This window comes from Berghia stephanieae, chromosome 5 (genome assembly GCF_034508935.2).
Source record: "Berghia stephanieae isolate SIO BIC M18660-M18661 chromosome 5, UCSD_Bste_1.3, whole genome shotgun sequence".
Taxonomy (NCBI): domain Eukaryota; kingdom Metazoa; phylum Mollusca; class Gastropoda; order Nudibranchia; family Aeolidiidae; genus Berghia; species Berghia stephanieae.
In genome coordinates this window covers 71,820,070-71,835,072 of record NC_088364.1, presented here as the reverse complement: position 1 = coordinate 71,835,072, position 15,003 = coordinate 71,820,070, and the positions used below count along the sequence as shown (strand labels likewise).

Sequence of the window (15,003 nt, the reverse complement as noted above, 5' to 3'; positions counted from 1 at the left end):
GTAACAAAAGAAATAATGGGACTATAGTTCATAGTCATAACAATGATTTTTCTTTGTCATTGAGGGAGTGAGAAAAAACATCACCGGCTGGAAAGAAAAAACACCCGACTTTAAAAAAACCGTCCTGGGACCGGTTGAGCACCCGGCTTCTTTAAATTTCCCTTTAAAAGGGATTTCCCCCCCAAAACTGTGAACGATGCTGACCCCAGACAATTTAAACCCTGATTTATATTTTGTGGGAATTTTTTGAAAAAAAATTTGGACATGTATATCCCGGAAATATTTAAATTTAAAAACACACTGTTCAGATGAAAATATTTGAGTCTTGCCTTTGTTAATTGACACAGGTAAGTTAGGAAAATAAATGCTAGTAAAAACGATCAGCAAGTTCGTGAACACTGCTTCTCAACTCGAACATATGTTTTCATCAAATCTACACACATCATGTTGTGAGCTGAATTTTAATGATCTCAGTTGTCATTGAAAGGAAACCCAAGAATTTTAGAATAAAGAAAAATATTGAACCTGGAAGTCAAAAGGGTTTGTAGCACAGCAGACATTATCAAAGTATAATTTTAGTACCGACAAATTAAAAAGAAAATGTGCTTTTCTTTAAATGCTCCCAATCATCATATACTGTTTAGGTTGCAAGATTAATAAAAATGTTATCTACTCTGATTCTCGTTAAGTTTCCAGCTGGTCTGTGAAAAAAAGCCTTAAGCATCATAGAAATACAAAGAAACAGTTTTAATATATAGATGGGTTGTAACAAAAAAACCATTTTAACACTTACAATACAAGCAATTTAAGTCTATTACAGACAAAAAAAACCCCAATAAAATAAACATGAACATTTTTATGGCTGGTTTCACTGATATCACTCACACATTGGGGTTTCAGATTCTAAGATGTCCACCCTATCAAATTTGGATTTGTGCTTGTTATGTAAATGGTAGCGTATTTTGCGACGCAGCACTGCCAAAACAGAAAAAAATGCAATAACACAAATGCAGCACCATGGAGGGGGTGGAAGTTTTCTTTTAAAAGGAATGGGTAAATTAAAATTGATCCCACAAATATCAAAGGAGAAGAATGACAAAAAAATGACTCACCATTGCACGTAACACGTTGGTTTGCAAGTGTATAGCATTCGGGTTGAACCTGGGTCCCAGACTGGCAACGAGGTTCAGTCTGTGATAGTTGTGGATGAGGCTCTGACTGAGTTGGGGAATGAGCACTAGGTTCCAGAGACAATGATGTACTCAGCATTGGGTACCTCACAGAGTACGTAGAGGAATCAGACTCGGAGTCAGCAACAAAATCGGGACCCTGTATATTTTGTGGAAAAGATGACAGATCAATCAATTTATTCATGTTGACAATAAACATGAAGAGCCATTGTTTAATAATCCAACTAAACAATTAGCTGGTTAATAATGCAAGTATAATAAAAAAGAGTTGAGAAAGGCAGACATATTGTCTAAGTATTTAATATGTTCAACTGTGCTTGGATAAATATAGATACACCAACCAGGGTTTCAGTAAACCGTTTTTAACCAACTCTTTAAATCCTACACCAGGACCAACAACTACAAAACAATTTTTTATATCACTACGATTCTGGACATATAAACGGTTGTCATTGCAACAATATGAACTTCCTAACCTTGCAACTGCAATATAGTTAACAAAAAAAGTTGATAAACATTACGATGCAAGAGAATTTGGACAAAATGCGAGATCAAAAGTATAATCCCAACAGAAGCTATTTTAATTTTTCCTGGAAACGCATCATTTTCACATTTTGTCAAATAAAAAACAAACGACTTCAAATGTGAATGGCTCATCAATGAATATCACTTCAAAATATAACGAGGAAGGTTTAAAATAGTGTTATTGTTGGCGAAGTCCACTGCAAAGAAAAATTTTTAACAACAAACAACTAGGAGATCTCACTGGTGTAAAACAGTGTTGTCCTTGTCCTGAAATATTGTATTGCGCCTAACAGACTGCAGGTCTCATCTTTTGTGGCAAATGTGTTTTGTCCACCACAAAATATGGTGATGTGAAGCATTTTGAGCATGGTGCCAACTGTGGATAAACGCTATACAAATGTTATGATTTTATTTTAATGTACATACTTACCACAAATGAATCATGTGATATGGAACTTTGTTCTGCATCACTTTCAGGCTCTGAGTTGGAGTCTATATAGAAAATAAAAACAACAAAAAAAAGCTGAAGACTATCATGTGCAAGTTTTTCTCTAAACTCTTAAACAAAAAATCATGCCATCTTGTGCTGTAAAAGGATTTTTTAAAAATTATTTACCTTATGACTATTGTCCTTTGGAAAAAAAAGAAAATTAAGTTCGAAACCTTCTGGCTATTTTCTTTTAAATTTCAAGAACGTCAGAGTTGGCAAGGGAGGACGGAAATATAATTCCAGAAACCAATCTGTCTATAATCATATCCATATGATAGTTTTTCGTTCAAGATTCAGGTACAGTCCACTTAGGATAATCGCAATACCTTGGGATCATCGAAAATGTTGGGATTAACCGAAATTCAGTTTCCTGTCCACTATTTCAACATTTTACACATTTATTGTCAACTCAAACCAGTAAATAATATTCTTAGTCCACCACATACAGAGCAATTTGATTGAAACAAAAACCATATGGCAGCCCCGTGTAGATTTGTCAACCAAAAGCAGCTATGAAGCAAGCCGATATCTTATTCAGATTGGAAGAAGTTTCAATCTTTTTTCTCAACAATTCAACATTTGTCAGAGTTAAAGAGATTAGCCTTAATGAGAGACAATAAGCTCTCACCAAACTCATTGGTCACAATGCACAGTTGTTAATCCTAAAACAAAGGATATCGCTCAGTCTCTCTTTATAACTGTCATTTATAACCTGTTGTCAAGATTATGACCAGCCCCACCCCTCTTCTATTTAATGGCCACCGATGACGTCACAAACCCATACTGCAGAGCCCCGCCCTCTTTCGACTCTAACAGAGTGGTGACACACTACTGTAGCATTAAATCCTGCTCACTCTCGATTCTTCAACCTGTCACGATTTCATCCATGATGAAATTTAATCATGATATACTGTTTGATTTCTTGAATTTACCACTTTTTAAAAAACCGAAGTTTGTTGCAATTAACCAGTGACTTTTATATAGAATTATTTCCATTGCTTAGGAAATATTGTGATTAACCGAAAGTTGCGATTAAACGAGTTGCAATTATCCGGAGTGGACTGTAATAGTATTACACATCATGACTCAAAAAAAAAAAAAAAAGCAAACTATGTGTACCTAAATGTTATTCATTTCCTCATCAAATTACATTCTTACCATTAACATCATAGATCACATCAAAAGGGTTGTCTGGATTGACAGCAAGACATTTTTCAGGATTTTTAAAGCTCAAATCTCTCTGATCTGAAGTTACAAAAGAAATAGCATATTCTCAACATTAAACTATGATTTTGTGATGGCTGTGATATGGCATACTGTATGCATAAAGCAAGATGCAAAGACAGGTTTAAGTTTAAATTATTTTATATTCTTTTCAAAAATCCATTCTAGTTTTGCCAAAATAAAATAAACACGAGAAGTGTTGAGTTGGATAGCGCTAAAACTAAAAGTAGTAGTGGTAGTAGTAGTAGTAGTAGTAAACGACAGATCTTACTCACTAGTGTGAATCTACAGTCTACAGAAGTTCCCGAATTATCTGACTCCACTTCCAAATGACTGACTGACAAGTGACAATCATCAATCGGTGTGTGTGTGATTAGGTACTTTGGTAAACGTCCATTTGGCCCTCCAGCAGGGAGCCGATAAATGGCCTAGTGGCTGTGACCCGATTTTTTGGACTTTTGAGTGATGGGTCTCAGAAAAAGTTCCATAGATTTTTTGTTTATGGATGGATTTTAATGATTTATGTCTTATTTTCTTCAGGAGAAATTACTCTATCGTTTGGTGTAGTTTATTTTAAAATCAATGACAATTTAGTATAACTTTTGATTATGGATAAAATAGGGTATAATTTAGCTTTGGATAATTAAAAGATTAGAACTTGGTAAATCAAAATTTCATGCTGGCACGTTTATTTAACATCTTAACTTTTTTATAAAATTAAATTCAGGGCAAAGTTGTATACCGCATCCATGAAATTCGTTCCAGTAAAATCCTTACTCAAATCTTAGCGGTCATTTTAGACCAGTTTTGAAATCCAAATGGCGGTTACTACCGGAAATGCAACAATTTCAGGTCACAAAGTCCGTCAGTAAATAACAAAGGCAAATAGAAGACCATTTGTCAGCCTTTAAACTAACACAACTTTTTTTCTGCTTATCTGATTTTCACAATTTTGGTATCATTAGAATCGTGTTGAAAAGCACTTTAAAATGATATAGGTTTCATTGAGCTCAATCCAATTTGAATTTTTTACCAAAGTACCTAGTGTGATGTCTACCCTATTGAAAATCTTAAATCAACTGTGATGTAATAAGAATGGCCAATAACTTACCATTTAAATTATCTTGGTGTCTCTTCAATGATGCCTCCAGCATCAATTTACCCCACGATGCCATAGACGTCTAGTTTGGAACTCAGCAGGTGACGAAAAAATACTTGCGGCTATAGAGAGGACGTCCGTCGGCCACTCTCTTTGCAAGTCAGTAGGGCAGTGGTTATCAGATAATCCTTGGTTCTTGAAAAATATAGAAACACAGCGGTTCATTTAAAAAGACTCTTTTGTAGATCAAGATATAATGTTAGGTATTGCACTTTAAAATCTCTTCAGACATAGAACGGGTCAACTTGACGTCTAGACCAAATAATTTCGAAGATCGATAAGGCAACAGCAACGCCTGGAATGGAGGATTTAAATGCGGCATCTGACGATTCTACTGCTATGACAGAAGATGCTCCATTTCACGACGTCGAGATGGCTTCAACTGGCATCAGGCATCAACATGCTACTCAATAATGGGTTTGATGAAGCGTTTGACTAAGAACTAAAGGCCGAGCTGATAACTGATAACCACCTACTACTGACTTGCAGAGTGAGTAAGTGAGTGCCGAGTGCCTCTTTATGCGCGAAATTGACTAAACATACGTTTCACGAAAAAAAGAGTTACTATTTTGCTTGTCTCTTGTCACCAAGATAAGAATCCGGACCAAGATTCGATAAATCTGTTTCTAAAAATAGATTATAATTCGTATATCTTGTTCATTCCTCAGTTCATCAACTTTCACACAATTTTATATTAGGTTTTCATTACTATAAAAATCCATATAATGCTCTAGAATTTTAGAGAAAATTTCGGAAAGATATATTGCCTCACTATTGAAATATATCGATGAAAACACTGGTACCCCTATTGTACTTTTTTCAGGCGGTCACCTTATTGACCAACGTGAAAATTTAGGCATAACTCTTCTTACTGTGGTGTTTAACAAATAACTTCAATACTATGATTTACAATTATATATCCTTGACGGTTGGGTTGACAACCTTAAACTAAAAATAGAAAAGTGAATGTGCTAGAGGTCAAATCAATAGGGGGACCGGATTTTGGTCTCCCTATTGGTAAAGTACTGTAAAATGAACTAATAGGGGTACCAAAAGTCTCCCTATCCGGTATTAATACATATATATATATATATATATATATATATATATATATATATATATATATAAACATGCACGCGCACGTGGATGCTTGCTGGTCTTACTCCGTAGAATGCGAATAATACCTTTGAGATTGCATCCTCCTCTAGTTACGTCACCTACTCTCTTTCTGATTCTCTCATTAATGCTTGACAATACATTATAAAATTCCTGTTCATTTTAAGAAGAACCAATCGCAGGGTGACTTTTGGAGCGTTCCCTTTTGGAACGATTTTAGATTCGGTGTTCTTGTGGGGTGATAATTTGATGTGACTAGAAGTTTATTGCTCTTTGAACCGATACAAGCTTCAATCTGTTGAATCGTTTACTGATTCTCTCTCTCTCTCTCTCTCTCTCTCTCTCTCTCTCTCTCTCTCTCTCTCTCACACACACACACACACTCTCTCTCTCTCTCTCTTCTCTCTCTCTCACACACACACACACACACACTCTCTCTCTCTCTCTCTCTCTCTCTCGATCCCCCCACCCCTATCTCTATCTCTCCATCTACCCACACACACACTCGCTCATTCTAACAGAAGCAAATCAATTTCATGACACGCTATTATTTTTCCTTTCGTCATTCAGACTGTCCTGGTAGTGCCTCATCATCACCCGTGTGGTCCCCCCTCCTCGGGGGTGCCGGATCTCCTGGAGGCGGCGCTGGTAACGCGTCCGCGGCAGCCGCAGCGGCGGCCGCTCGACTCGACCCCGTCACCCTTCAGCTCATCCACCGGCTGTACTGCACGGACTGTCGTCTGGACGGGCCCAGTCCCAACAGCAACATGGATTCCTCCAACTGTCCCCAGCAACAGCTCTTCCAGCAACAGGCGGCAGCTGTAGCGGCGGCCCTAGTTGTGGACCCCTTACAGCAACAACAGCAACAGCAGGCTGCCGGGGACCTTGCTGGTGGTATCCAGGATACGAAAGCCCTCTACGCGGCGTCCGCGTTGACAACTTCTTTGGTGACCGGTACATCTCAGACTCAAACGCCTGTCGTGTGTGTTCGGTCTCCTCGCACTCCGCCGGATGGTGCCTCTATACAATCTTGTATGGACAGAAATAAAGAATGTGAGTACATTAATCTATTTTCTTTCCTTCCTCTCAAATTTTTCATAGACGTGTTTTGTCAATTGTTTTCATTGTTGGAATGTGTCTATGCGATTAATAGACCGCTTAGTCGTCTTTTGCTACTTTTGTCTACGCACAAATCAAAATGGGTCGCGTCAAATTCAAAATTATTCCAAGTCAGAGTTCTGATTGGCTAAGTAAAAAAAAAAGTGCGGCTATGTGGTCTTGTGGTATGACACTGGCTTTCTGATCGGAAGGCCCTGGGTTCGAGCCTCGCGCTCGGCGCATAGCTGAGTCCTTGGAAAAGGCTCTTTACTCACATTCTCTCACTGTACTCCGGTGTAGAATGAGTAGCTGGCCGTTAACAGCGTTGTCTCTGTCGGAATAAAAATGTACAATATCGCCTAACAAGCGTCACGTCTCGTTCTACATGTTACGTGTTGCTGTTGGTCAGGTACCCTTTGTAAAGCGCTTTGAGCATGTTTAAAAAAGCTCAACTTAAAAAAATCTTAATAAAGTCAAAGACTCGTCCTGTCGATTGCTTATGGTGTATTATGAAATTTTGGCTTGGTGTTTTGTCGGACCTTGGTTTGCGCCCCACCGTGGACAGCACAAATTATTCCAGTCATTTGCAAAGGGCTCGTCACTATCATTTTCTAACCATCCATAGGTTTAGTTGTGAAATGAGCTCTTTGTTGGAAATAGCGTAAGTTATCGTTGTCGAGAAAAATCGTAACCGAGTTCTTTCAGACGTCATGATATTTTATCTTACATTAATTTTAAGGGTTACCGTTGGAGACCATTTAAGCGGACCTTGCTCTATTTGAAATCTCGCTGAGGTCGGGAGTATTTAGTTTTCATTATTCTCTTTCTCTCTCTCTCTCTCTCTCTCTCTCTCTCTCTCTCTCTCTCTCTCTCTCTTTCTCTCTCTCTCTGGCTGTCTCTCTCTCTCTGTCTGTCTGTCTGTCTCTCTCTGGCTCTCTCTCTCTCTCTCTCTCTCTCTCTCTCTCTCTCTCTCTCTCTCTTGTTTTGTATTCCTTGTACTCTTCCTTTCCTTCTTAATCTTTCTTCTTTCTTTTTGTTGAGCATCGGCATCAAACGTCCCGAAACATTCAAACTGTACCCCTATGACAAACTAAGCAAACAGACTCTTGTAGATTACAGAGTGCTTCAGCTTTTAAAAAAAAATTTCAAATCCTCTTTAGTAACGAGAACGAATTCCATTCCCGTGACAATTATTTATCCATCTGTTCTTTTAAATCAGCGAAATCGATGATGTAAAGAAGATGGTAAACACATGCGGACGCCTCTTTAGAACTTTTTTGTTGTTGTCTACACTACACGTAAGCTAAGTTATAACATTGATAAAGTCAAGTGAAGCCATGTTGTAATTCCACTTAAGCCATATTGTAAATCCAGAAAAGCCACGTTGTAAAGCCACTCTGTCGTCTGTAAAGACGCGCATTGCATCGTCAAATCGCCGTTCGAAGGTTCACATCTGAACGAAAATCATTTTATTGTTAGTCCTCTTCTCTTTTTTAAGCACCAGAGCGTTTGGACAAGTCAATCCCGATTGCTGATGGGTGAAATCTCAATAAAGTTCGTAACATTATCATTTTCAAAGATAACCATCTGACGCCAATTTACTGGCATATCTTAATCTCTCTCCTCTCTCTCTCTCTCTCTCTCTCTCTCTCTCTCTCTCTCTCTCTCTCTCTCTCTCTCTTTTTTTTTTTTTTTTTTATTTTTTTTTGTTTGTTTGTTGCTTTAGGTCTCTTCCAACACAATTGAGGTTATATGAGAGACCGCTGAAACAAAAAAAAAGCAATCTAACAAAAATAGTACAAATGTAAATCAAAATCATAACCTAAAGATATCATAAGCTAAATTATAAATAACCAAGAACAAACAGGCAGAAGATTTACAGAAAAAAAATATCCCCTGTCAAAAATACAATCACAAACCAAAGAAGCAGGATAGGCTAGTAAAGAGAAGAAGAAACGACATCACTATCGAATCGTACACCCATGCGAACATCTGTACACCCATGCGAACATCTTTAAGAAATACAACAAAAAAAAAACCAAGAAAAGAAAAGATTATGTGGGTAGTTAAACTTACTATTCTTGCCAAATGTTCTCCGCTCAATAAGTAAATTTCTGAAACGTTTTTTTTTTCTGCTCTTCATGGATTTATATTAATGAAATGTGGGATAGCTCAAGCGTATCCTTTTATATTATCTCCCTTTTATTTTATTTTTAACAGCCCTGTCCTGTAATCCAATCAATAGTTATATTTATTTTCATAAAACTGAATTTTCTTTTTATTTAACATCTCATTTTGGAGTTGTTCCCCCCTTTATTAATCGAAATGCAGGATATGCGAGTCAGGTGATGCAATTCTGTTTTAATTTGTTCTTCAAAACACGGGTGCCAGAAACTCAGTGGCATCGCCAGGCATCTGTAAACATTTACCCAAGGTGAGACGCGCCAGATGCACGACCTTGACCCCCAGAGAAGGCTCAGTCTAAATTAAACTCTCTCTTAAAAAACTACACCAAGTCATTATGTAATCAAAGCCAGGAGACGGGACGAGAGAAAATGAGTTTGCTGTTTTAGTATGAGTTTCTGTTAATGTTTGAAGCCTATTTATGTAATTTGAACTTGTGTTTATGTTTGAAGCCTATTTATATTGTATGAACTATAGATAGAATGCGCTTGGCCAAGGAGTTCACAACATTGCCATCCGGAAGTATAACGGACCAACACACAAACTCTGTGTAACCATGAACTTTTATAGTCTGGTTAATACAGTTTAGTGAGAACAACTCACAAACGCAGATGGCAAAAACAATAACAAAGGCCTGAGTGACGTCATCTGCATACTATCTATAAGTTCATATATAGGTTTCAAACAGAAACAGAAACACACACTAAAACAGCAAACTCATGTTCTATCGTCCCGTCACACACACACACACACAGACACACACACACACACACACACACACACACACATATATATATATATATATATATCTGACTGTGTATACACACACACACACACACACACACACACACACACACGTTTACACAGTCAGAGGCTTTCGATCCAAGTCTTCCCAATTTATGATTTACTTCCGAAAAGAAGAGGAAAAAACGCGTGATCTTGCAACTAACAGTGATCAGAATTCCGTTGATACATCTTTGGATTTGGGAGTCCCGATAGCAGGGTAGAGCCGTAGCCATCGTTATGTTATAGCCCGACACTGAAATCCAAAAGGACTGGCATTTTGACGTCACTATTTGGTTTTTGCACCGCCTAGTGAGTTGTCGTTAGTAGTGCTCATGGAATCAAGTTATTTCATTGGTTGAACTATTGAATACAACTCACGATTTGTTTTCTTTTTTGGCAAAAGACTGGCATTTTGACGTCATTTTTTGGTCAGTGTCAGGCTATAAGTTTACGAAGGCCACGGTAGAGCCCTCGCTTCACACGCAATTGGTCCCGGGTGCAGACAATATTATTTTTTCTTGACCCCCCACCCAGCAGAATTGGGTAGTTGGGTCTGTTAGATATGGCGGAAAGTACTTTACGGTGGATTAGCGTCCTATCCAAAGCTTAGCAATCAATTGCTAAGATAGAAACTGGGATAAACTCCGTCTGCATGGGCCTAATGGCTCTGAGGCGTCAACACCAGTCAGTCAATACACAACAGTCGTAATAATCTTTTTACAAATCTGTTCATAAGTTTATCTAGTTGAAACTACCTTGATCCCTAATCGTGACTACTTTTTCTCCTCCTCCTCCTCCTCCTCCTCCTCCTCCTCCTCCTCCTCCTCCTCCTCCTCTTCTTCTTCTTTCTCCTCCTCCTTCTTTTTCTCCTCCTTATCCTCATCCTCCTCTTCACCATCCTCCTCCTCCTCCTCCTCCTCCTCCTCCTCCTCCTCCTCCTCCTCCTCCTCCTCTTCTTCTTCTTCCTCCTCCTCCTCCTTTTCTTCTTCTTCTTCTTCTTCTTCTTCTTCTTCTTCTTCTTCTTCTTCTTCTTCTTCTTCTTCTTCTTCTTCTTCTTCTTCTTCTTCTTCTTCTTCTTCTTCTTCTTCTTCTTCCTTCTTCTTCTTCTTCCTCTTCTTCTTCTTCTTCTTCTTCTTCTTCTTCTTCTTCTTCTTCTCTTCTTCTTCTTCTTCTTCTTCTTCTTCTTCTTCTTTCTTCTTCTTCTTTCTTCTTCTCTTCTTCTTCTCTTCTTCTTCATCTTCTTCTTCTTCGTCTTCGTCTTCTTCTCTCTTCTTCTTCTTCTTCTTCTTCTTCTTCTTCTTCTTCTTCTTCTTCTTCTTCTTCTTCTTCTTCTTCTTCTTCTTCTTCTTCTTCTTCTTCTTCTTCTTCTCTCTTCCTCTTCTTCTTCTTCTTCTTTTCTCTTCTTCTTCTCCTCCTTCCTCTCTCCTCCTCCTCCTCCTCCTCCTCCTCCTCCTCCTCCTCTCCTCCTCCCCCCTCCTTCTTCTTCTTCTTCTTCTTCTTCTTCTTCTTCTTCTTCTTCTTCTCTTCTTCTTCTTCTTCTCTTCTTCTTCTTCTTCTTCTTCTTCTATCATCATCACCATCTTTCTATTTCGTTTGAATATGTTGCCTTCCTCTGATCCTATCAGAAGTCAATTTTCGTGACATCTTTATGTTCACACGTGTTTACATAACAACAAAATCAAACTGGCATACCAGAACGGTCATTTCACGCGTATTCCAAACACCTCCTCAACTTGTGGCTGCCATGTCTATATTCATTGTTTTGGCGTTTTGATTTTATCGTCGATCTCTCGAAGTGAAGTCTATGATTGTCCTTTCATTGTTGTTTATTATGTTTGTTTTTTTTAAAAAGCGCTTTGAGGTTTCGACGAAGATGCTATATAAATATGCTTATTATTATTATTATTATTATTATTATTATTATTATTATTATTATTATTATTATTATTATTATTATTATTATTATTATTATTATTATTATTATTATTATTATTATTATTATTATTCTCTGGTTTTCCCCGAGGATCATTGTGGATTCTAAGATAAATCATTTTCTAATGAGGAAATAAACAATCGAAAATGAAATGGTTTTGAACTCCCTTCTCTCTTCCCTTCTTAGGATTGTAAGTTCTACTCCATGGGTAAAATTGTACTATATAATGGCGGCGGCATCGTCTTTGGCTGTGATATTCTCTCTCTTTCCGGTCTGTTACTTCATTTATTCGATTTATCACATTGAATTGTGTGCGCGCAAACACGCATACTCACAATGCAGCTAAAGAGTATTGCAGAAACAGCAAAATTCCATAACTTAAAAGAAAAAAATAAGTAAGTTTCTCAGGGAAATGAGCGAGAAACAAACAAAAACAAGCAGAAAACGAGAAGCGATAGCCGGTCGTCGGCGAGTCATTAGCGGTGCCAAGGATAACAAAACAAATTCCTTTTCTTTTGTTGAGACAATTAGTGTCTGTCAGTGAGCTACTCATCTAGAGGCCAGATAGCTAGTTATCCATCCGCCATTCTTTCTGCTAACCCGTCGTACCCTTTCGTGGCGACATTCATTTCATTCTCAATCATACATTTCTTCTAAAATATGCGCCCAGAGCCTACAACCAGGGGGATAGGTTGCGCAATATAAATGTGCATTATTATTATTATTATTATTATTATTATTATTATTATTATTATTATTATTATTATTATTATTATTATTATTATATTATTATATTATTATTATTATTATTATTATTATTATTATTATTATTATTAAAGTGGTTTTTAACCCGATGCTGACTTTAATCCCGGGATCGAATTCTTGTATGATTACATTATATGAGACAAAATTACAAGGCTTTTCTTTAGTTTTGCATTGGTTTGTTAGTTGTCTTCTTTGAAATATCTCAGTGAAAATAATCCGACAGAGATCTTAGTTGAGGAAATTGATTCTCAGCAATTTTTTTTTCTTTCTTCAACGCTCTTTTACCAGCAAGAGAGAGAGAGAGAGAGAGAGAGAGAGAGAGAGAGAGAGAGAGAGAGAGAGAGAGAGAGAGAGAGAGAGAGTTATTTCAGCAATAATCCCAGGAAAGGCTTCAGTCAAAGCCTGATCCTTATCGCAGTTCCTGCTGTCTTGTTGGAAACAGTGAGTTATGATGATGCTTGGTTCGATAGAGTTATATGAAATCTCGCCTTCAATGAGTTAAGGATTTTCACCTGTCCATATTGACAATACTCGAAAAGGCTTTTACAGGTCGTTTACCTTTTGACTATTGTATTTCTTGACAGCATTGTTTGTACCGATTTTATTTGTTTAGAACCAAGCTGCCTTTGCTGGGCGGACGTGACGTTAGACTATTGAATCCTATTGGGGTGCTGGTCTATCATAAAGTATTTTCCTCCAAATCGCGGACCAGTCATAACGATTGATGGCTCTTTTAACATAACCTGCTTTTGTCATCTGAAACTAACCATTCTTCTTATTCCTTTTTTCCCGCTTTAACAAGCGCAGACTTTAGATCGAAATAGATCTTTAAAAAATTTAAAAATTATGCCTTTTTCACCACGACCTCATAAGATATCGTCGCCTAGTCATTCCACGAAGGAATATAGATAACTCATCAAACAAGATGTCTGATGTTAACAGGAATCACCCATGTTGTCCAAATGAGCAAATTGGGGGTTAATAACCTTGCTCAAGGAAAAAAAAAAACGAAAGTGCCTGAAGCGGGGCTCGAACCCGGGTTCTTCCGGGTCACAGTGCAATGCCTTAATCACTCGGCCACTTCGCCCCCTACATTAAAAAAAGATCTTCGATATTTGACTACCCTCTCATCTTCCGATCTCTTGACACCTAAATGACATAATTAGTGTCGCAACTTATTTAAAACCAACGTAAATCAAACGTAATATATTTTACTGGTGTCTAACCTGCTCCTTTTTATTTTACTGTCTTCACCTGTAGAAACGTACGTATGCAGCTGTTGTACTTCTCGCCCACACCTTTTGGTGTGTGTGAGTGTGTCAGTCTTTCTTTCTTTCTTTCTTCTTCTTCTTCTTCTTCTTCTTCTTCTTCTTCTTCTTCTTCTTCTTCTTCTTCTTCTTCTTCTTCTTCTTCTTCTTCTTCTTCTTCTCTTCTTCTTCTTCTTCTTCTTCTTCTTCTTCTTCTTCTTCTTCTTCTTCTTCTTCTTCTTCTTCTTCTTCTTCTTCTTCTTCTTCTTCTTCTTCTTCTTCTTCTTCTTCTTCTTCTTCTTTCTTCTTCTTCTTCTTCTTCTTCTTCTTCTTCTTCTTCTTCTTCTTCTTCTTCTTCTTCTTCTTCTTCTTCTTCTTCTTCTTCTTCTTCTTCATCATCATCATCATCTTATGTATTTATTTATTTATTTTTTGTTCACATCTTTTGCCGAATGTTGTGATTTTTAATTTTATTTTTCTATTCTATTTATTTCAACACCAACATAAATACAAAAAATTAGTCGGAATTTTATTGAAGAATGCGGGATAGTTTAAGAATCTTAGAAAATTAAGTTTTTAAATGGGAATATATTGTATGTAATTTCGATTTGTTCCAAACCTATCTCAATACTTCAAGCTATGCAGTCTTTAAAGGTAATAATTCAAAATCAAGATTAATCAGTCTGTGAACCATAGATGACTAATAAAACATACATATAAGTCAACATTACAGTCAATTGGATTCATTAGTCTGATGTCACGTCGCCCAGCAACGGCGGCAATCGTGGTTCTAAACAAAGAAAATCGGTACTTTTTATTCTTCATGCTGGCTAGAACTTTTCACGTCTTGTGATCAGAATATGTAAAAGTCAAAACATGATCAGATGTATGGTTTTTTTTTTCTCTGGATACGCTTTTATGCTCGTCGGAGAAATATTTCATAAAGGCGTCCGCCATTGTTCCGATAATTTAGAGCCAGTGTCGCAACGTATGTACAACAATACTAAATCAAACACAATATATTTTACTGGTGCCTAACCTGCACATTTTTATTTTATTGTCTTCACCTGTGTCGTTACCATGCGTCATTACGTAGGAAGTGACGTCATGATTGTTGAAGCGTATTCCATGCCTCCGACTAAACATAATAATAATATGACTTGAAGGTCTCGTCTCAAGCACAGACCTTTTCGAAGCTGCCATGCCAGAAATAAACCAGACATTCAAGACCACTGACTCGGTGCCATTGAAATGTGGATATTGTATCTGTCATACGGGGGGATGGT

General features: G+C 37.4%; 1 protein-coding gene across 2 annotated transcripts in view; it reads left to right on the top strand.

The window, feature by feature from the left end:
• Nucleotides 1-15,003, top strand: part of LOC144973568 (uncharacterized) — a 263,850-nt gene that overhangs the window by 181,203 nt on the left and 67,644 nt on the right. Inside the window, exon 4 of one of the 2 annotated variants that reach the window (XM_078916181.1) lies at nucleotides 6,275-6,757. The exons of the other annotated variant lie outside the window; for it this stretch is intronic. Coding sequence (XP_078772307.1) covers nucleotides 6,472-6,757 — 286 coding nt within the window. The 5' untranslated portion in view covers nucleotides 6,275-6,471. The remainder of the gene's footprint in view (nucleotides 1-6,274; nucleotides 6,758-15,003) is intronic. 2 annotated transcript variants of the gene reach the window in all.